This window comes from Perna viridis, chromosome 9 (assembly GCF_037379345.1).
Source record: "Perna viridis isolate PV_CMFRI_1.1 ecotype Kerala chromosome 9, ASM3737934v1, whole genome shotgun sequence".
NCBI lineage: Eukaryota > Metazoa > Mollusca > Bivalvia > Mytilida > Mytilidae > Perna > Perna viridis.
The window spans coordinates 22,891,390-22,915,304 of record NC_142453.1 but is presented as its reverse complement, the minus strand read 5'-3'; the positions used below and the strand labels follow the sequence as shown (position 1 = coordinate 22,915,304).

Genomic DNA, 23,915 nt, shown 5'->3' with positions numbered 1-23,915 from the left:
GAACAGCAGAAGACATTCACCTTACCGGGCATATGGTCGGTACTCCCATTTTTTTAAATGCAGTCAAAGTAACTCATTTGCTTTTGTTATTTTGTATGTATTGCATTTAGGTCAATGTATGTTCTTTGTTGTGTTTGTCGGTTTTCAAAGTCAGGTCTTTGGCCCTGAAATTCCGGAAGAATCATGTTTTCCGTGATTAATCTTGCTAGGTTTCAGTCCAAAAAATAACAAAAACCCTACATTAAAAAGATATAAAAGGAACAGGGTAGAGACATGTTGTTGGGTAAGACCACCGAGGACAAGGTGAAGCTATTGAAACGTAAATAGACAGGTCAAAAAAGAAAATTGTGATCGCTTACAAAAGGCAATATAACGCTACCAGCAGTAGAACCTTGATACCTGACTTAACCAAAAAGTTTACTCGGGGATCAACATTCCCGACAACATAGTTTGGAACAGTATACCAATTTCCTAATTGGATTGTATATTAAGGAAATGCAAAGCTTTTTTAACAAATATTGGCAAAGGTTTCAAACGAAAGCTCAAACTGTATCTATGGAGGGTTGCTGGGATTATCGCGACAGTATTTGCATTTTGTGAGAATGATACGTATACACAACTAATGACAATATTACAATTGATATCAGCATGGAGTTTTAAACAATAACGTGTTAACAAAGAATTAACTACTTCATCTTATTCTGTCCCTTGTTTATCCTCAGTTTGCACACAACGACTGCGATAACAACTGCAGCAAATAATCCAGCGCCACTCCCTGCCACAACTGTCACTGTAATACTTCTATGGGCAGCTAAAACAAACAAAAACAAACAAAAACAAAAAAACAAAAACAAAAAAAAAAACAAAACAAAACAAAAAAAAAAAAAACAAAAACAAAAAAAACTTTTTGTTTGCAAACCTCTATTTCTGTATTCTTATTTTAGATGATCATAAAGTTTAATAAGATACAAAGTATCAATTTAAACAACGATGGTTACATTCACTACTTCAGGTTAGATTTTACTTATTATTAAATGGAATTATGTGTTGTTAAAACGACTGACGTTTACCCCCATGGGACGATAAAGAAATACAACTCTTATGACGGTTTAAAACAGACTATTAACAGTCACATGAACTTGACAAAAAAGTGAAATATCTGCTGGATTTGTTGACTTATCAACTGTATTTAAGTAATTTTCAATAGCAATATCAAAACATACGTAGTTTGCACAAATAACGAATCGTGTGTATTCACCGAAATTAAATTAAAACACCTGTTAAGAGCAGGTTGAAATAAGAAAACCAATGATCAGTAACACGTAGAAATTTTACACATGTAAACAGGTGTAGGAGGATCAAATATATGATGTAAGGCTGTTTTTATTCTATGATTGCAAATTTGTACTTTTTGTCATCCTTAGATTACTCAAAATGACATGAATTTTACTTGGATTAGACACGTTTTTTAACCTTTGAATTCAAGAAGTTTTAAAAGGTTTGAAATGTTATCTAAAATTCTCATTTAAACCATGAAAAAAAAAAACAACAAAGCATTGATTAAGAATCAATTCAAAACTATTTTCAGAATTTGAGTGGTTTTTTTTTAATCATGAACGCTTTCAAAGTACTTACATCGACAAGATTTACCATCCAGAAGATACCCACTGTTGCAAGAGCATACGAACGAACCATTTGTATTCTTACACTCTTGGTCACAGAAACTTACGTCAACATTACACTCGTCAATATCTAAATCGTAAAACAAAATTCAATAATCAAACTTTGGAAGACACTACAAATTGTATTTGTCCATATTTTCTAAATAATTTTATGCTATCGCAATTGACTGTTATGCTTGGGGTATTGGTCTGAAAATTGTTTTAGAATTAACGACAACAACGTTGAAATTTAAACATAATTTAACAGTATTTTTACAGCAAATTATTGTTTCCTCTTGGAAAGTGAATAAACGGTTAGTCATACCAACACAGTCAGATGCCTTGGTTGCCCCTTTTGTTATCGTTGTAAAACCGTCTTCACACTTAAAACATGCTTTTGCATTCATCTGGAACTGGAAAAACCCTAATGGACACGACTTGCATAAATCGTTGAGGAAAAAAGTTCCGGCAATGCACTCTGTTAGAAAAGAGAAAGGAAAACCTCTGTACAGTGCTTGTTGAAGTTGTAGTAAGTGGCATTGCTCTCACAGAACGCTATAAATTTCACCAATATTTGAGGCAGTTCTGCTATATTCTATAGGGAATAAGTACTGGTTTTTTTCTGTTTGATTGCAATGCAAGATATTAGAATAAATACACGCAGTTCTTAATTTTAAAAGGCTTAACGTCAATGTTAGGTAATTACTGTCATGCCATTTTCTACGATTAACTTCTTAACTGTAGCCACGCAGTTGTATCTGATATGAGATGTAAATCAATGTAAAATAAAAGACTACTTTTTTTTGGTAAAAAGGCAAGCTTTTCATATGTACTTCAAAATAAACTAATTATTCAAACATATACTGTAATTAAGAACCAATATCGTAAAATGAAAACGATTATAAAAGATACACGAATATTTGGACATATGACATTGTTAAGATATCTTATTGTCTAATGACACAAAAAACGTGGACAAAAATGAATTAGAATTCGAGAAAACGATTAATAATACCTACATTTTATGATAATGCGTCTCCATACTTTAGATATTACATGTATATCAATTTCATTTTGTCCAGGTGAAAACTGAACGTTTATGCAAAACAAAGTAATGACGCTAAATATGTAGCCTAGAATAAATAAAAAAACATTAAAAAACATTAACCTGTTAAAGTTATGGCAACATCCGCTGAGGTCACGTTTGCCACAAGATTTTCTGCTTCACATCTGTACACGCCTTCTTTTCTGCTATCCATGTTAATAATACTAAGTTTTTGATCATTTGCGTAAGGTATAAGAGTATCATTTAAATACCATCTGATACTAGGAAAGGGATTTCCCGACACTGTGCACGTGATGTTTACTGATGTTCCATTCAAAGCAGTGTTAGTAGTGTTTTCAATTGTCGCACTTGGTGCCGTAGAACACCAAAGATTAGTCTCGTTAAGGTTATTCAACTCCTGTAGTATTACAGATGACATTCTGTGAGACTCTTTGATTGACCATGAGTCGTTTGAGAGGAGATCGTGAAATATACCTTCCAACACCGACGTTATGTTTCTACTTTTCTCAACCCCTGGAATTGAGCCGTCAACGAAAAGTTCATAAATTGTAGAAAAGGCAAACACGACGCAGTCTTTTAAACCGTAACAGTCAGTTTCATCAAAGTAGTTGTTAGTAGTGTTAGTCATACCAAGTATCCAATTTTCCATAACCGAAACTGATTCTGCATTATTAATTTGAGAGTTCAAAATATCGAGAGTGTCCTGGGACACATTGGCCACTTGTGAAATAAATGGTGCATACGACGAGTTGGAGCTATTTCGGAGGGCACTTTGGATTTCGTGTTCTGTCATATTGAATTCGTCAAGAGCATACTGGGTATCTAGTTCCATAGAATCGGGAGAAGGGTGTTGCATAGTCATGTTAATTTCCAAAGACGTTTTGAACTCTTCAACATTATTCACTGCCGACACAGAATCGTTCGACACTTTGTTAAGAACTAAAACTGACTCAGACAAAAAGAATGATTTTTAAGGAAAATTTTACAGTAAAAAACAAAATACTCAACTCGATTTTTATACTTAGCCTTCATATGAATGACTGCATCTTTCATCAAATATGTCGAATTATTATCATTTAGCTCAGAAATATTAAAATTCGACACATCTCTTTTGTACAATTGAACAATGTGATGGAGAGTTGTCATTGCTTCGAACGAAAGATCCCTACGTTTTCGCTTGCCAAAACTATCTTTAATTATCTCAAACAGCGTTTCAACTGTCGATTTGGCAATTTTCAACATACTAAGAACTGGATTACGGAAGTCGAATTCAAACTGAAACTTTTGCCAGTCAAGGCGAAACGCTTGCAATTCACAAGAAACATCAAAAAACGCCTTATCAGTTGTCGATAGCTGCAATTCGAATCGACAGTTACGTACATCTAATAAAGATTTAAGTCCATACTGTACAATAAGATCAAAAACGTGTAAAGCAGCCCGTACTATTTTACAGCATCAAGAGCAAGCTTGGCAACTTCAAGTACCCCTTTGACGGTTTCAAGTCCAATCTTAGCTACTTCTAAGACGCCATTTGCAAGAATTAATACAACCCTTGATTTATCAACAATGAATTGAGCAGCTGTAACGGCAGCCTTGGCGATATCAAGCGCCAACATTGGAACTCGAACAAACAATTTAGCTGCCTCTAATACCACATAAGCTGCTGCTCGAACAACACTGCAACCGAAGTTGGCAAGATGGCAGCCTATGTCTGGAAGACGAAACATACAACTTGTGGTGCGAAAGCATGGATAACCAATATTCCACCATCCACCTTTACACCATCTAAGGACTACGCCTGGAACACATATTCCAGAGCATGTTCGTATCCTACATAATCTGTCTAAATTTTTTTGTGCTTTTGTCAATTTTTCCATGGCTATTTTAAATGGACCCTTTGCTTTTTCGAAGTTTTCTTTTGCAATATCCATTGCTTCTACGGCTCGGTCAAATGCAGAGTTTGCACTCGCAACCTTTTCCTGGGCATCCGATATTGCGTTTTGTGCATTTGTGATTCCCTGTTGGGCCGATGTTAATATGTCTTTTGCATTATCCAATCTCTCACCAGCAGCATCAGCTGCTTTTTTTGCAAGAATACTTAGCCCATCTAAATAACTACCCCCGAAGTCATTGTCTTTGGTGATCCACCCTACTTCTCTTTTTCCCCGTTTCACTCCTAGCTGACCAATAACATTAAAAGTTAAATCATACCAACTATCACCTAAAGCAGCAGTAAACTGCAATCTTGCATAGTAAACGTTCCAAATATTGCCTTCAATATAAATGACAAGTCTTTTATCACTGATGAAAACATCTCCACTGACGGATAGACCAAGGGCTCTCACAAATGAGTTGAAATGTACAACAATCTTCGGCGTCGAAAGCCCTATTGCTATTTTCATTGAATACCCCTCTCTCATTTCAATAAAGTATCCAAGTCGACTACTTTTAGTAAATGTAGCTACAACTTTAGCAGATGTTTCCCCTTTCAGAAGTTCATTGATTTCTTTAAATTTGCTACATTGTTCTAGTTCATCAACTGAGTAAACGAATTCAAAACTTGCAAGTCCAAAATTAAGTTTGAAAAGGTTAATGTCTGCTGACAACTTAAATCCGAATCCTTTTCTGTGTTCGACTACACTAAAGAGTTGATTTCTTACAGTTTCTATGATTGTATTTACTTTGAGATGTATCAAAGTTGTTTGATTTTTGATTAACTCTTCTAAATGTTTTGCCACCAAAGTTTGGTCAAACTCTGTTAAATCTAGAACTTGTTGCCAAGCTCCTTTTAAACTATCTACATACACTTTCCACATTTTACCTATTCCTCTTGTACACTCTTTCAAATCCAGATTTTGACGTTTGAGAGAATTTTCAACCAAAACAAGAAAAGATTGAACAGCATCTCGTAGCTCACTTATAGCATTAACAATTGCGATTGACATTTCGTTTTGGAATTTTGTTACAAACTCTGCAAGCACATTTTTGAAATGTTTAATAATTGCAGTAAAGTCAACGACATCATTAAATATATCAATTGTTGATCGTGTGGGTGATAAGTGATTTGGAGTGGTTGTAAAAAATGCGTATATTTGAACTGTTGCTTTTATAGTCCAGTCTTCTAATATTGGAATGTCATGGAACAAATCTGCATGTGCGTACAAAGACAAAAAAACTCCTTCAGGATTAGCACTCTCCCCACACCAATTCCGGCTCACATTACCTGAAATCATCAAACGGTACTTTTGGAGAATGTGAACAAGTTAAACCAAAGTTTTCGTTTAATCACACATTGAACTGAAAGGAGAAAAATGCAATAAAAATCAATGGAAAGAGAACCATGGTTATAGCGGTAATCAAAAGAATCTAATCCAGGGACAAAGACCAGACATGGAAAACAGTCATACGCAACAAAGACCACAGAGTAACTAAAATCATACATACAAAGTAACAAAAGCAAATGAGCAACTCGGACTCCACTAAAAACTGGGAGCATGGACCAGGCTTTGTAAAAAAAAAAACATTAATGTGTATACTCGAATTCACCTAAGCCTGTTTTCAGTTTTTTTTAAATATCTTGTAAATCACTCAAAAGTTCCTTTAAAAAAATTGCCATTTTATTCATGTCGTTTTGTACTACAAATATCATACAATTATTTCTCGTTCTTACCACCGAAATCGAAATATTTCCATAGTTATTTTTTCCTACGAAAATTTTGCACTGAAGACATTGTTTATACGCCATCTTGTTTCTACGGACATTTTGAAATGTTCCCTATTATCTCACAATTGATGAGCTGAAATAGCATGATTTCCCGCCATATTTCTGCCCTTGACCTTTTGTGAAAGAAATAAACTCAAAGTTCCGAATGAAAATGTTACAACTGGTATCTAATATGAGACTTACCACAAATAGTATTGAATTTTTAGGGAACCAGTGATATGGCTGGAAATTAGGGTATTTCAGCTCTTCAATTGTTAGATAATAGGGAACATTTCAAAATATCCATAGAAACAAGATGGCGGATATACAATACGTTCAGTGCAAAATTCTCGTAGATTTTGTTAGTTTGTTGGGGTTTAACGTCCGAGCAGCATTATTTCAGCTATATTCAGACGATGAACATGAAATTGATGATAAAATGGACATGAAATGATGAAATGAATAAGGGGGTGGGAAACAAGGACAATGGGGTCGACAAATTTTGAGTGCCACTGAAAATGGGGAGAGATTGATAGGATCGGGCAATTTAGCCTCCTGTGGCGGAGCCCTATGGTTCCTACTCCGGGAGAATACCACAGTAGGGTTCTTAAACGTGCGAGGAACGTGGCATCTTTCCCAACACGGTGCACCACTATGGTTTGCGGTCAGGTTTTCCGTATTATAGCCTGACAACCCCAGCATGTAACATGCCAGGGGTACCCCATTCCACCACCTGGGGCACACATCCCAGTTGCTCTGTGGGCAGAGCACCCTAGCCGGGGGCTAGTGCTCTGAGTACTATTTAGTCGCCTTTTACGACAAGCTTAGCGCTACTGCAGGCCTGCACGGGTCCAAAATTCTCGTAGAAAAAATAAAAATGGAAATATTTCGATCTCGGAGGTAAGAACAAGAAATAATTGTAGGAGAGTTGTAGTACAGAACGACATGAATAAAATGGCATATTTTTAAAATGAAAAAGGCTGAGGTGAATTTTAGTATACATGCAGAATATCTGATATAACATTCATTATTATATCAACCTAATTAAAACATATTCGTTAGTGGTTTGTTAAGAGGAATAGAAATATCATAGAAATAAACTATTTTATCATATGAAATTTCATGTTTGTCGTATGTAGTATAATACGTCTTCGAAAAAAGACATCTGTATTTGACGCATATATCTCATGTTTATCAACTGTTAGGCCTCAGATAAACGAAATGATGGCTTTTGAAAATTTTGAACATACCACCAACAGATACAAAGGCATCCGAATTAAAAGAGGTCCTCTCTTTCAGTACAATCCTAACATCTTTTCCAAATAATTTAAAAATTAACCGTGCTGCTAATCCCGCCTTTATTCTTCGTAGGACATTCCACTCATCCACAAAAATTCCCGTCAAAAGCTACAAGAGTAAACAAAAAGAAAGTAGAATGTTTAGTGAAGGAATATTTGTTTACTTGGTTGTGATTGTTAAATTTAGGGTAATAAGAATCCATTAAATTAATAAAGCAATAATGGTCGACAATTCTAAATTCAAACAAAAGAAAAACAAAACAAAAAAAAAAACCAAAAAACAAATAAACATAAACAGGAATTTTAGAAAAGATGCAAAGGATGGTATTTATGAGGAAAATGTATCGTAAAGAAGCCGATATAACGCCTTGATTACACAGATTATTGGCAAATCGTGAGGTTGTGGGTTCAACAGTGTATATTCATACCAAAGACTTTTAAAACTAGCCATTGCTTTTCATCTTAGCATAAAGCATTATTGAGTTGCCCCTGTATGCTTTTACCAAATGTTAATTGACAAAATAAAATTTTCTGGAAGATCGGCATAATAATGGCAAATCTAAATAAAACAACAACAAAAGTATGACATCTAATTGCGCGTTAAAGGATACCCCGCAACGTTTCGTTACAATTAACATTCATTGAATGATGCTTAATGCCAAACCATTAAATACGAACAGCAGATACAGCTCAAATTTAAATTTTATCTAAACTCAATTATCTCAAAAGAAACAATTTTTACCCTCACTCAGCATGGTAAAAAAATGGACTCAAGTTAATCTAAAAAGATTCACCTATTCATATTACAACAAAGATCGCTCTATTAGAATAAAAAAAACTGTCGGTAAATGATGGAACGGAAAATATAATTTTGATTTTATTTTTACTTCACGACACCCTGAGAGAAGTCACTTTCACAATGTTATATATATATACATATATATTGAAAGGAATATAATTGTTTGTGTGGTGACTTACCGTTGCCGTATCTTTTGACTGAATAAAGCAATCGAATTGAAATTCTGCAAATAACATAATAAGTATTTTGACCAGAATCCATCGATTTTTTCCAACGTTATCATCTTATACTCTGGGAAAGAACAGACCAACGGAGGGACGCGCAACTTCAATATTATTGAAAGGAATCACAGGATACCTTGCCAGTTCGTATTATACAGAAAAGCAAAAAACATGAATTGAAATAGAAAATTTAAATAGAAAAAATAATAATAAGATAAAACACTTACTGCTGAAAGACTTGGAGTTCCAATAAATATGTCAGCTTCACCGTTAGCAGAAACATTTAAAATATCGTTCTGCCAGCTCCACCATAAACCTGTACCTAACCAAACATTTGCAGTAGTTGGTACCCTAGTGATGATCAACGTTAATGAATTTGTGAATTATTATTTATTTGTATACATTTCTTCATGTTTCATAGACTACAATATTCTTCGCGTATTGTGTATCTACTATAGTGTAATGTTGTTTTTTTTAACTATAGATATTTTAATTTGTTCTTAAACGTTATGATGACCTTTTACCTTTCGACAAGCATGTTAATATTAATCTAACGAAATTCTGTTCACATTGCATATGCACAGCCTATATATGGCAAATTGTGGTTTGTTTGTTTAAACATATAAATCAAAAGTTGCCATACAGTGTGGTTTCTTTTAGAAAAAGGTACAAATGGAAATGTATCCAAAATATTAAAGTATCTAGAAAAACTTTGAGCTAAGCTCATTTGGTGATACTCCCTCCGCCAACTACACTCAAGAATTCATGTAGGAAACCCAATAAATGATTTAAGGCTTTCGGATTAAAAAAAAACGAACAAAATAGAAGTTTACATGGTATCAAATCCCATTTGTCGGTTTCAGAGGACTTGCAGATAACGAACGAATGGACACCATGACAACTGTATATTCCCGTTTTTCAAGCGGAGTATATGAAGTTATACTGTTTGATGTATCAATACTGAGCATATATTTATATAAACTTTGACACGTGGATAGTAAAATATGAATGATAGATGCTTTAAACAATAGTGCTATTTTCGATGTACCTGTATGTGAAGAGATTTTGTCCATTCCAGAACTCAATATCATTGTTTGAAGAACCAACGTTGATGTATTTTGGTATGGATAACCCTACTCCTTTAGGACGTATTTCTATTCCAGTTGACATGCGCAGGGACTTGAAGATATCAAATGTTTGTAACAAACCACGTGACTCTGGAGGAATTAATAAGAAAAATGTACCAGCATTGTCCTGACAAAAGTCCACCAATATGCAAAATTTATTGCCAGCCAAAGGAGCAGGAACAAATAGATCGTTCTCAAAAATTGCCATTTTAAAACCTGATCGAAACCGAAATACATTATATAAATGAGACTTCTGAACAGGGGCGTCCTTGCATTCATGTACGTTACCAATATCATGGCCATAAATAAAATCTGTCTTCACGTCTGCCACTGATAGGATTGACGATTCGGAGGTAGTGAATCTAACCCATTCGGGAAGTACTGCATGCAATCTATCAAACAGTGTTGGCATGAATGAATTAATCAGTTGATGGACGTCTCGGGGAGTAATAGGGAAGGAAAAACAATGATCGTCTAGCCGATTAGTTAATTTTTGGCCAGTTTCTTCAGAATGTGTCATTGCGCCAAAAACTAATTCAATGCTTTGTTCTTTGTGAATTACTGCTACTCCAGATATTGAAACTGGTAATGAGACAAATCCAATCTCAGCAAAAACTACTCCAAATGTGAAATATATATTATTATTAGCAGATGATTTAAACCAATCTGATGTTGAGGACAACACCAAGCTATCATTTTTCCCTCTATTGTCGCAAGTGTCAATTTCAAGCAGAGCACAACCTTTTGGTAGTAATTTCCTAGCAATTTTATGAAGTTGAAAGAAATTTTGGTCTCCGCTTGCGTTGGTTCCAATATCTACAAAATGCACATGAAAAGGTTTGGTCATTTTAAGTGTTTAACAAGTGTATATAAAATATTAAACATAATTTGATGAGACTAACATTAAAGTTTAGTTTGCAGTTCATTTTTTGTAAATGCTTTTAGACGGTTTTGCATGGCTTGACTTTTCGATGAAAGTGTGCATTATGTATTAACAAAAGATATATGCAAGCATACTTTGACCAACACAAGATCCATCTAAATTTGTTCCGTTGCTGCACACACATTTGTAAGACCCATATTCATTGATACATTGGTCCGCACACCCTCCGTTAAGGAACAAACATTCGTTTGTATCTATAAATGAAAAATCAGGTATTAGTTCCTTAAATTATTGGTTTTATTATCTTACTCCTCATTCAGTATATACAACTGTAGTATCTTTCTTGTTTGCTCAATTTTGCTCATTAAATTGATTCTACATAATTCTGCAAACTCTGTAAGGATTACATGACATAAAGAAGGAACGTGACTGACATCCAATATATGTAAGGAATCTGAAACATGGCGGTCTCGAAATGACATGCGTATTTCGGAATTTATTTGAAGTTTGGAATAACACAGCAATCTACACCCCTATTTGAAACATAGACTAAGCCTCGAATCATATTGAAATGAAAGTCAAAGTTTTCAGTCTGTTTTAGTAATTACTATGTTTCACATAAGTTCACAGTCGTGGTGTAAGTTCAATTCTGTTATGGTTTGTTAACGTCCTAATCTATGGTATTCGGGGAATAGGGAAATGGAAAATGGGTGTAGGAGATTTGAAATGGGGATTTTGTTTGAAAAATTTTCTCTTATTTGACGAACGATACTCTCCCTAATAGGTCCATATGCGACAGCCAAAAAGGAAGGGAGAAATTCGGTGCAGGTGAAAAGTTTGGAACTGTTCATATCTTTTTTACCAGTTCATTTCTTGATCAGAGATCAACAATGTAAACACAACTATCTTTGAATATCAAATACAAATATCATATTTTGTGCAGTATTTCCGATAAGCAGAGTAAGGTCCAGAAATTTTGTTTGTTAGAGCTCAACCCTTCCCTTTACCCCGGGTAGTGATCGGAAAACAAAAAAAAAAAAAAAAAAACGAACCATAAAAAGTGTTGAGTTCGGATTATACTCTAGATATCGATACAGAATACAAACACTTTAACAAATGACAAACGACAAGAAGCTATCTCTTCCCCGAAAGAGTACTCCGTTTATCTCTATACTAGTTCATAGTCCAAAAGATTCTGATAGACACCTTGCTTACTCAAACAGAAATATATATAAAAACACGAAACAGAGGAAATAGTGAAAATACATCATATCATGTCTAAGTTAAACAAGGTCTTCGTGGAAATGCTAAGTACAAATAGGCAAAAACGTTCACATGCATATCGAAATAATAATGTTACCTGGGATTACTTACTCTTGAACTTTGTAAAAAAAACTATAAAACGCCAACGGCATACCAGAAAACTATAGGAATAGAGTACCTTTGTTAATAAGTAATTAGTTCAATTGATTATACACGTGTCTGTTTGTTAACCAAGAGGATTTACTGAAATCAAGTCAAGCTCATGCTTAGCATTAGTATAGAACACTCGAATAATCAACCACCCGAAGTTCGTTGCACGCATATAGGCTTGTCGGCGTTTTATATCCATATATAATTTATTAAACCTTAAAGTATTGAAGTGTTAGGTTGGATAAGTGTCATATGTTAAAGGTTTTGTTTTAAATTGGTTATGTCAAGATATGAAAAAAAAAAACACATTTTTATGCAGAACGGATATTGCCCCTTTTATTCACAGAATCAGAACAACAATGCCACTAAAAGTCAAATAACTTGTTTTTATTTTCATTATTTTAAACGTTCAATGGCAGGGCCATGCTCGACATCACATATCAAGAATTGAGATATTGTTTTGAAAATAAATGTGTGTCTAAGGTATACCTTTGAACATTTAATCGAAAGAGTAAATATCACTTTGAATTTACATGCAAATACATGTGGGGTTTTGGGCTGACATTTGAGCAATAAGACTGGAATTGATTCATAGTACCAATATTCATACATATTCAAACAACAGAACCAATAATTTGAAGTGTTTTCAAGCAGGTAAACAAGTCACTAGCTAGACCTCCCGAAAAATCAAATGATGTTGATTGACGTTTTTAAATGTCAAAACTTTTTTATGTTTTACTATTAGATTTGATGACGCTTTTCACTCTGGAGATTCGTTTCATTTATAATGGCTTTTTACATATAGTTTATACATTAACACATCTGTTAGTTTAATGGCCAAGCTGCCTTCATGTTTGTCCGAAAGAGCATTCAAAGCATTGGTTTAAAACTCTATCTAAATATTTTTACTAAATAAAAGTTATTGTTGGAAATCATATCATTTTATTTACAATGTATTTTTTGTTTAATTGCTTCCGGTACTTATAAAATATTTATAAAATTTTTTAGAGAAATTTCGGTAATACATTCAGACAAATCCTAAAAAAAAGTACATCCAAATTACAACTTAATGATATTCAATATAATATAACACCCATTGTCTGCAGTTGAGGTTGGTATACTAGATCCAATAACTAAGACTACGTCTCGGGTGATATTCTTTCTTCGTGTGCTAATCTAGTATACTACCGTCAGTTGCAGGCAATAAGCGAAGATGTATAATATACCATGAACAAACTTTCAAAGCAGTCATTTGCCGATTCTTCTCTGTATAGAGATACATGTATACATAACCCCAAAAAAGGACAATATGCCTGGCTGTCAATATTACTTGTTTAAAACGTGTACATGTCACAATTTCATGTCAATAACCACGGGAGCTTACAGACTGAGTATTTCTAATGACATAATGTTTATATGATCTGTAGTTTAAAAAAAATAATTAGAAATAAATGGTGTTTTCCATTTTATATAATTTAACATATTTATAGTAAATCCTAACGGTACGTTTACCTTTCGTCGCCAAAAGAAAGGCACGTATAAATTGTAACTCGATTTTCAGTCAAATAAATAAGAAACCCTGTTTGTAAAGCCATAACATTTATTTTGATTTTATATAGGATATAGAAAACAGGTAAACCCTAGTTTGTGCATTACTTCTACTGTAATTATGGTCACCATCAATAGACAAAATAGACGTTCCCTGTCTCTACTAGGAATCAGCATTTTAGGGGGGGGGGCAAAGGGCGAATCTGTTTTTATATGTTATTTGTATGAAGTTATGTACAAGTCAATTAAAACATTTTATATGACGTTGAAAATTATAAAATTTTAATTGATTATGCAAATGTGTTATAACGAAAAAATCAGTTTTAATTATATGGCGATGGGGTCCATTTCTATGAGAAAATGGGGATTTTCTCTGCGTAGTGGGTAGGGAATTTGGGGCAGGATTAGGGAGTAAATATGACTCTAATACAATTCAAGAGCAGTAATGACTTTGTAATATACAGTTATTAATGTAAATGGTGTACCATGTTCACAATTCATTCCTTCAAATCCTGATAAACAGTCACAAGTAAACGTCCCAAGCCCATCAATGCAGGTTCCACCATTTTCACATATTATCCCAATGCAATCATCGTCATCTACAATAAATGTTTGAAAAAAATATTTCACACACTTCATATATATATACTTAATCTTGTTGTAAGTTACAAAAAAAGAAAGTCGCAAATAGTATGTTACTCATTGTCTTCTTAGGCCAATAAACAATACACATATTGCCGGCAGTACAGGGTAATACGCCGATGTAACACATGAGATAGATATGTCCTCCAAGACTTGGACGATTGTGATTATATTATTTCTGAGTGTGTTTCCCGGTAAATAATGCAAATAAAAAATGTGAATTATTTATGAAGTATAATACAAGAAAATATTGGAAAGGGTGGCGTTTTTATTGATTCTTTATGTTTTAATCGAAAATATATATTACCAACCGTCACAAGATTGCCCATCGGTTGCTAGTAGAAAACCTTGCCTACAACTGCATAAGTACGATCCGATTGTATTGGTACAAATTTGGGGACAACTAGAACTTGTCACACACTCGTCTATATCTAAATACATAATTCAAAACGGTTCATGCAATAACTAAACAGTTCTCTTTGAACATTCCAATTAAGAAATTTGACATTAAATTTATAAACATTATTATATATTTTTGTAAACATACTAGAATTTATTCATAGTCAAATTATTTGCAAATACTAATGATTTCAAGAGCATGTTATTTCAAGTAGAAGTTGTAAAACACAAACTCTAGCAGAAAAAGGTGTATTTGAAGTGAGTAGTGAAAATGTATACAATTTTTTAAATACACAAGTTTTACTTGATATAAAAGGTTTTATGTTGTTGAGATATGATATGTCAATGAAAAACATAAAAAAACAACAATTGAAAAGAGAAAAAGTGATGACACGACAGGTAAGAATAGACCTTTCTCAGTATTAAAACTTAAAAAAAAAAAAAACCTTTATCTTCGTTATATGCTATTATATTCAATACAGACTACTTCTCCCAGCGATGATATATCAAGTGGTTTTGTCAATTAGATAGAAGCGTTAACTTCATACTACTAAAGGAAATCATACTGTGTTTGGTAATCATTATGCGTTACCGTAACATGATTTTCCATCGGATCCTAATTGAAAACCATTGTCACATTCACAAGTATATGATCTGTATTCGTTGACACACTTTTGGCTGCAACCGCCGTGGTTCAACAAACATTCATCAATGTCTGAATAATACAATTAGAAAGACAATTTATTTGGTTGGGAACATATTACACTTCGCAAAATCAAGTTTCGTCCGTCCCTTTTCTTTCTATTCAAATTTTAATGTCTGAGTCACACTTACAAGATAAACGCGACTAAAATGTTTCATACGAACCTGTAGAAATATGATTAATATCAATTCCTCTTCGAAATTATCATAAGAATAACAATAAATCATCAAAATGCGTATCTTTGCTTACAAGTATAGACATATAAAGAAGCTGTCTTTGTAAGACTCCTGCAAGACCTGAAAAATGTGATACGTCCCCAAAAAAGCTACATATTTTTATTTTTTTTAATTAATTTGCGTTATGGGTCTATACTATGAAATATGTAATTATTCATTCAAAACTGCTCTTAGGAGATAATCGATATTAAAAAAACCCAGTAGATTCTATTGTATTTTAGCGCCATTTACAGAGTTATCTCCCTTAATTTTGAAATCTACAGTGCATTCTATATAATTTTTATTTCCTAAGAGCACGGTTTATACGAAAAACCACATGTTTATTTTTGTTTACCATAACATTTCAAACAAAATATCAAAAATAAAAAAAATATGTAGGCTTTTTACCCATGAATCACATTTGGCATGATCCTTCGCTGGAGTGCTACTTAACACATTTCTTAAAACAACTCGTCAGACAAAGTGTAATATAATAATACGTTTATATTAGAACAAATATGTTGATATGTACAACATTATTTGTATGGGAAAAACTTCCTATTCTATGGTACAAAGGAGCTAGAATTGGGATAGGTATGGAAATGGGAATAGGGGTAATGTTTGGATAGATTGGTATTAAAGGAATATAACCTTTAAGGTATTTATTGATGTGCTAAATGTATTATACGTAATTCAAAAAAGGAAAAAAAATGTTGTAGTATTTAAGAATATAAAATTCAATTTGATAGTGTTAATATTTGAAAAAGGAAAATGAAATGGGAATTGTATGTGGATTGGGATTTTTCATTGGAAATATGACATTTCAATGAAGAATGGGTATGGGGACAATGGGACATGGGAAATAGGGGATGGTATATTGTGCAAATTGAAAGGAATATTTTACCTTTACAGGATTTTCCATCAGCACCGATTTCCATTCCACTTTCACATGTGCATTTATACGTCCCAAGTAAGTTTGTACAGATTTGGCTACATCCTCCGTTCCTGACCAAACATTCATTGATATCTAAATAAGAAAATCATAGTATGCGCCTTCATATATTTGACCTCAAAACATAAAAAAAGAAACAAAACAAAACTTAGCAAAAATCAAAAAGTCAAAATTAACCCCGAGAGAGAAAGAGGGGGAAAGGACAAAACAGTACAATGCAAACAAGTCTTCAAATGCGAGTAATACAATGTATTTTTGTAAAAAATAACATGATTTTTAGAAACATTCTGCATTAAATATTTTATTGAACCTTTTTTGGAATTAAATAGTGATAAAACAATCAAATGCAATAACAATGCAGTACCTTTGCAATCCTTGCCTGTAAATCCTGGTGAACACTGGCATTGATTTGGAGATATGCAACTTCCACCGTTCGGACATGTAGTTGATCCATCACAAAGAGCTTAAAGTATATTTATATCTAACTATGGTATTTTAAGAGGACGGAACTTATATTTAGTCGAACATTCAGCAAATAACACATGCGATTATTATGACCTTAAACAAAATAACACTAGAATTTATAATAACATTGGGTAAGGTACTGGTTACCGAAATTCTTGACAAAAAAAAAATTAAATGATAAGCACAAAAATGAAATAAAAAAAATTATAATAATAATAATAAAATAAAAAAAAAACAACAACAACTAACGACAAACTAAATACAGAATGCTTTGCCATCGTTTTTTTTATTTTTTTTATTTTTTTTTTTGTTGACATTGATATTTGGTATTCAGTACGAGCATTTACACAATAACATTACCTACCCTGTGAACAATCAGATCCTGCATATCCATGGCAACATTTTGATTTCTGACATGTTTCGGAAAAAGCAATACGCCTTTGTCTGCAAAGATTGGGAATGTAATATTGCTATAAACAGAGTGATGAAAATTTAAAAGTTAATATTTGGAAAACAAAGACAAGGGAATAACATCAGAAGCATTAACGAATTTCAAAATAAGGTACTCAACTGAACTTGACATGTATAATGAATCAAATATACATACGTAATAAACGGATCCCTCCTGTTTTTCTATTACACTTAAATAACGATACATAACGAGATGATATCGAGTGATAATTGATTAATTGGACTCAAGGTTATCAAATTGATGAGCATATATAGAATGTTTCTTTTATTAAAACAAATCGCCAAACGTTCCGAAAACAAACAAAATTTAATAAAACTTTTTATTACAGATACGGGAATTTTCTGCTTGATTGTTTTTAATTTCTATGGATATCAGTCTTTATCACAATTTGTAAACTGCAGGTCAAGGACTGATGTATACTATTTAACAGCACAGAAAAAAAATATGTTAAAAAACTAGTTCTAGGGTGTGAGTGTGATGTACAATGTGGTCCAGAATTATTAGTTACTTTATGTTCTTTGTTGTGTATGTCTGTTTTCCGTGTCCGGTCTTTGTCCCTGGATTACATTATTTTTGATTGTCGCTATAACCTTGGTTCCCTTGATTACTCTTTGATTACCGCTATAACCTTGGTTCCCTGATTACCCTTTCAGTTGTTTGCTATACTATTTTGAATTCGTTCATTGTAAATGCGTAAGATTATATAACATTAAAACGTCCCTTCGAATGACATGGATTTGTCTTAAATGAATTTAATTTGGAATATCCAACAATTCAAATAAAGTAGTAAAGGGCAAAATTTCGTTTTCGCCCGTGTTTATGATAAAAAGTGAAATAAATATCTCATTGCAACTATGTCATAATTGACTTAACTGAAAAAAGATTGAAAAGTAAATATCTTAAATTTCCAATTTTTTTATCATCAGGCTCCATTTCAAATGATATATTCAGTTTTTGGCATTTTTACGACACTATCAAATGAATATCTAACACTTGTACAGTATTTATGAATATTTACCTGTATCTAGAACACCTTCCCAAGTACCAGAACGAACATGACACAGAGTAAGATTCCCGCTGATACCGATACTTTGTACATGACGTAGAGTAGTTGCAAAATGTCGCAAACGCAGGACTGCAAAAATGTTGTATTGTCACTATATTCACGTACATATTTAATATTGAATTGGTCATTCTAATGTTTTGTGTTATTCTTATCTACTTGCCGATTATAATGAGATTTATCAGAGACCTGTAAGCAGCCCGTACGAAACAACACTTTCACATATATAAAATGACCATTTGTAATAATGAATATAAATGAAACAAACATACTAAGTATGACAAGTAATTGATATTTTAAAAATTTGTATTATTACATGTACTTCAGAAAGACCGCTAATTGCCGTTTTACCTTATAAAAACACTATAATTCAGCAAAAATAGTAACTTATTGTCCATGATTTAACATGTACCCTCCTTTGTGGAAGACGATTCAAAATTCAAAAGTGTTATTCTTTTTATATGTTCTTTTTTTAAACCAGGAAGAATCTGTGACGCTAACAATGTGTCAAGAGTTAAGCCTCAGCTAAACGTGTTTTGGATTTGTTTTCCTCATTTTTAACTTATATATAACTATGTACATATCTTCAAAACTTAATTTATAAGACTTTAAACATGACTTTTTGATAAATCAATTATACGGGTATCAAAAAGTGTAAGATATACTTATATAATTTACAAAAAGTAAATATACAGTAGTCCCTTATCAAACAATCCAATCGAAGCAATAATAAATTAGAGTTTCAATATGTCTCCGTGTTAATGTATTTTTTGTCAATCTCATGTACTAAAAATCCCCCAAAACGTTACATGTAAATGATACATACATGTATCAAACATGTATAATTGTCTTAAAAGGAACCCGGTAGCAATTTTATCATTGTTTACAAGTCGTCGATCACCTATGTTTTAGCCTAACCCTAACAATTAGTGTCGCCGTTGCCTGAAAAAAGGATTCTACGAACAATTATGCGAGTTATTTTTTTATGCAATATGTGTTTAGTTTTACAAGAATACAAGTATCAGGTCTTATATGGTTTCACAAGACAAAGAGTTAGTTAAATCAAATTGCAAGGATTTAATTCTATCTGATAGAAACATGCTCTAGTAAGCAGACAATTTTTTATGAACAAGCATTCTTAAAATGTCAAATTTTCTGCACATATTAGTGTTACATGTGTATATTTTATTTATAGCAACTGAGTGACAGAGATTCGCAAGTCGGTTCATCTAATCAATGCTCACACTTCAAATGGAATCCTAGTTGCTTACTTACATTTGTTACTTTTTATGTATTATTTTAGTTACTTTATGTTCTTTGTCGTGCTTGTCTGTTTCCCTTTCCTGGTCTTTGTCCCTGAACTACATTCTGTTGATTGCCGTTTCAATATTGGTACTCTTTTTTTACTCTTTAGTCAGGACCTCGAGAGTTTCGTGTAAATCGTCTTCGGACAATCTTCACGTTCATCGGGTCTTCTAATTTGTAAAACCCTTAAAGCTAAAGGTACTTTAAACATGTAAGTCCTCACTTTCAAAAACAGTATCAAGTCCTACATATACATGTTTTTCGTGGCCACTTTTGTTTACTCTTTGTTTGCTTTATTCATCAACAAAAATCCGTTATTAACATAATGCGTGCATCCAGTGGTTGCACTAAAATATTTGTGTGGATTTATACAGTAAGATTTTAAAAAAAAATAATTTCACCTTTTTAGCGTGTCCTTTTATTCTTTTTTTATATTTTAAATCAAGTTGAATACTTTTTGGAAAACGGATGGACTAATAATTATTTGCTGGTGTCCATGAAAAAAAGTTGTTATTTTCCTATTACTCGGTAAGTCACATATTGTTTTTAGATCAACAGAGCTTCATTGAAATAATTACTAGTATTTACTGAAGGGTATTAATGTACATTAAGCACAATCGACTATTAGACTAGTATTAATTTTCTTAGTGTGATTTACATGTAACATGTTGTTATATGAACTTTATCAAAGTCCTTATATACTGCCATAAAAAATGTCAAAATGTATAATATAGGATATGTCCGAAGGATACTCAATTTGTCATCGATATTTTCACTCGAGATTGGACGAATCAAACACAAGGAAATTGGCGTACAAAGCATAGCCGGGAATTTTAAAATGTTAACGAATGTAGATTCTGTTACCTGGAATATTTACATGTCAATATACTGTGTCATTTAGAAAAAGAAACAATTTTGAACCGTTATTTATTTCATGTGCTGTTTGGTTTTTGTATTGTAGACAAATTTGTTCTAGATTTTCAAAACTTGAAAACAAATGTTAGAGTAAATGACGGAAATGGTGAAACGCAACGTAAATGTACCTAAATAAAAACAATAAATAATATTAAATGTTGGGTGTTTGTCCCTGGACTACATTCTTTTGATTACCGCTATAACCTTGGTTCCCTTGATTATTCTTTCATAGATTCCAGAATTATTTTTTTGCCTTCTGATTCGTAGCATCCAAGGTGAACAAATATTTATTTTTGTTTTCATGTGTTTTTTGGACTAAAATATAAAAATATTGAATTCAATTGTTAGAAATCTTTGTTTATTAAGAGTAGAGCGACTCGAAGTCTTTAACATCCCATAATCCAACCAACAATTCAAATCAATTATTTTCATTTTTAATCCAAATACTCCTGAAAACAAAAAACAAGAATAAATAAAATCACAACTTATTGTTTTTCTTGCGTTGTTATCAATCTTTATATGATGCCCCTTTGTGTTGAGATATACTGGAAAAGTTAATTATTTTTGCTTTGGTTAATTCGGAAAAAATTAACTTAAATTAAAATTTAAATCATTTTGAAAAAAAAAACAAACTTGCAAATGTACATGTAAAACCGAATGCTATAACCAAATTTATAGTAAATTACTGATAATGAGAAATGTCATTGGCTGATCCAGGATTTTATAAAGAGGAGGCGTAATTACGAAAATCCTTATAAAAGGAAACGGGATTATGACGCATTTAATGAATGAATATGAAAAATTACCGTATTCGATACAATATTTAGCAAATTATGATTTTTTGTGCTTTAAAAGTGTGTGTGTGTGTGGTGGGGGATACGCCATTTACGACATTACCTGGACCGCCTCTGAATGTCCGTAAACTAAAATAAGCCACACATAAAAAGGACACTAGAAAATCCTGAACACACTTTTTATTTGGCAAAGTGAACGTATACACATCATGAGAAAATACAGCTGAAGATGCATCTTCCTGGTTAAAACAAGGACGTATTAAAAGTATCTGACTAACATTCTCAAGGATAATTTGAAAATTGCAGTTTGAATGATTTAGCTGTGTAGCGTATTATGGATAAATGGATACTTATTTGTTTACTACAAAGTATTTTCATCGCAGGGTAATTAATTGTTTAAATATCTAAATCGTTATTTTTGTTATATTGTGGATATGTTTTTTTTTTGTACTCTGTGATCTCACAAGCATGCACATTGTGTATCGAAAGATGGATCGGCAATCTTCTCAACGTTAAATTGAGTTGCGTATCAAAAGTAATCCAAATGTTTAAAAAAAATGTGTTATTCAATATCAATATTTGAAATATAATTAACCATATGCACGCTATAACTTATGATTGATATACATATTTATTAACTACTACATGCACTATGCAACGGCTTGAATAGTCAATGTCACTTATTATACTATGATGAGTAAATTATACATCATTTTTCAAAATTGCTGAAACAAAGTGTGCCCTGACCTGTAATATCTACTAGTAACTTCATTTACATTCTTGTTGATACGATTAATTTCGTCAAATGGTTAAACTTTATTATTATATAGATATCAGTGTTTTATCGGATGTTGTAAGTGTAATAAATAATCAAAATGTGAAATAAATTCGGTGATTTCACACTCTGACTTTCTCACCCCCCAAACGTCACAACTTTGACATCAATCCGCCAATCACATAATTCAAAATTCATGTTAAAAATATTGATGTCTATGAAGAAAAACAAAACTATGTAATAATCAATTGGTTATCGTAAATGAACGAAATATGAACACTTGTGCCAAGAACGCTTAAAGATTTAACTCATGCGTGGAACAAGTTCCGCACACTTGTTAAATCTAGGCGTTATTAAACACTCGTGATAGTATTTTGGTTATTCAGTCTTTCAAATTAATTATCTAATCAGTATTTTGTCATTGGTCCTGTTTATTTTTCTTGTTTCAGTATTTCATTTGCTGGTTTTTGTGAGCACTATACCTCGTGTGCAAAACAAAGGTATCGCAGCTAATATTATACTGAAGCATGCCATTTCTGGCATTGGGGTCGATGTTCCCTATACAGGTATGTTAATTAAGTTTCTGTCTTGAAACCAGACAGCGGGTGATTCAACAAATCTTAAAATAATCAATGAAACTGTATAAATACATTTGTTAGGTCCTTAAGACAACTCTTCTTATGTTCTTGTATTTGGATTTGCTACTTATCGTGAAATATTTTTTGTCTGGTTATAGTGTAAAAATTATGGCGGGAAGTTTTCCTTTGCTTTTTCTGTAGTAGAAAATAACCAAAATCTAAGTGCTAATATCTCCAGTCGGCAATTTTAATTTGCACATTTATTTTTTCATTACAATTTCTTTGAAGCACACCGAAAGACATCCAATCTAAATATATTTTGGGATTAAGAAATGCATACATCTTTTAAAATAAGTCTTTACCTGGCTTTTAGGCAGAGCTGTACTTAAATGTTGATTATTCTGGTAGTGTTTCAGTTCATATGGTTCAACTTTTCTAGGTTTCTCTGGTTCGATTAAACATTAAACAATGAAATCAAAATTTCGACAAAGTTTATTATGTCCATCAACAAAGTTGGAGGAAAGTTGAAAAAAACTAAATTAAGGAACGATTTAACAACTCTTGGAATTCCTGTCCCACCATGAAAACTAATTCCCAGTAGTACGGGTACCACAATGATATTGTGGTATGCTATCTTATGTTTTTTTGTTTTGCATGACATAACAAACAATTGTTATTTAGTCATCATGTGTTTACATATTTAATCTCAAACAAAAAAACATGGTTACAAAACATATATAATGTATTAGGAAAATATGAAATGACACCAAATAGGCAAAGATGGTATTCCTTTCCTGGTCTATGTTCAATATAACATTTAACATTATGGAAATCTCTTCCATGCTGACATGTCATTTTATTTTGTTTTAAACACTTATTGAATATATAATGTATTTGTTTACGTTAAAGTCTTGATAT

The 23,915-nt window shown here is 32.5% G+C and overlaps 2 protein-coding genes and 1 long non-coding RNA gene across 3 annotated transcripts; all 3 read right to left on the bottom strand.

The window, feature by feature from the left end:
* Positions 1-903: 903 nt before the first annotated feature.
* Positions 904-3,605, bottom strand: LOC148607376 (uncharacterized). The gene is made up of 3 exons (XM_088546212.1): positions 2,830-3,605; positions 1,987-2,139; positions 904-1,752 (listed from the first exon to the last, which is right to left on the bottom strand). The coding sequence occupies exons 1-3, from the start codon at positions 3,587-3,589 to the stop codon at positions 1,607-1,609; spliced, it is 1,059 nt and encodes a 352-aa protein (XP_088402338.1). The 5' UTR covers positions 3,590-3,605; the 3' UTR covers positions 904-1,606.
* Positions 3,606-4,166: 561 nt separating this feature from the next.
* LOC148607375 (uncharacterized) lies at positions 4,167-11,007 on the bottom strand. Its single transcript, XM_088546211.1, has 5 exons — positions 10,893-11,007; positions 9,797-10,691; positions 8,976-9,099; positions 7,681-7,837; positions 4,167-5,950 (listed from the first exon to the last, which is right to left on the bottom strand). The coding sequence occupies exons 2-5, from the start codon at positions 10,393-10,395 to the stop codon at positions 4,170-4,172; spliced, it is 2,661 nt and encodes an 886-aa protein (XP_088402337.1). The 5' UTR covers positions 10,396-10,691; positions 10,893-11,007; the 3' UTR covers positions 4,167-4,169.
* Positions 11,008-15,250: 4,243 nt separating this feature from the next.
* LOC148607374 (uncharacterized) lies at positions 15,251-18,696 on the bottom strand. Its single transcript, XR_015915144.1, has 5 exons — positions 18,586-18,696; positions 17,460-17,539; positions 16,995-17,093; positions 16,583-16,705; positions 15,251-15,475 (listed from the first exon to the last, which is right to left on the bottom strand). It is a non-coding gene; the product is annotated as an uncharacterized LOC148607374 (long non-coding RNA).
* Positions 18,697-23,915: the final 5,219 nt, after the last annotated feature.

Excerpts from the sequence above, each read along its gene's own strand:
- LOC148607376 (XM_088546212.1), bottom strand. The coding sequence starts at position 3,589 with ATGACTATGCAACACCCTTCTCCCGATTCTATGGAACTAGATACCCAG. Across the intron at positions 2,140-2,829 it reads TGTTGCCATAACTTTAACAG|AGTGCATTGCCGGAACTTTT; the intron begins GTTAATGTTTTT and ends CTTTTCTAACAG. Across the intron at positions 1,753-1,986 it reads CAAGGCATCTGACTGTGTTG|ATATTGACGAGTGTAATGTT; the intron begins GTATGACTAACC and ends TTTACGATTTAG.
- LOC148607375 (XM_088546211.1), bottom strand. The coding sequence starts at position 10,395 with ATGACACATTCTGAAGAAACTGGCCAAAAATTAACTAATCGGCTAGAC. Across the intron at positions 7,838-8,975 it reads GAACTCCAAGTCTTTCAGCA|CTTTTGACGGGAATTTTTGT; the intron begins GTAAGTGTTTTA and ends TTACTCTTGTAG. Across the intron at positions 5,951-7,680 it reads TGCCTTTGTATCTGTTGGTG|GTAATGTGAGCCGGAATTGG; the intron begins GTATGTTCAAAA and ends TGATGATTTCAG.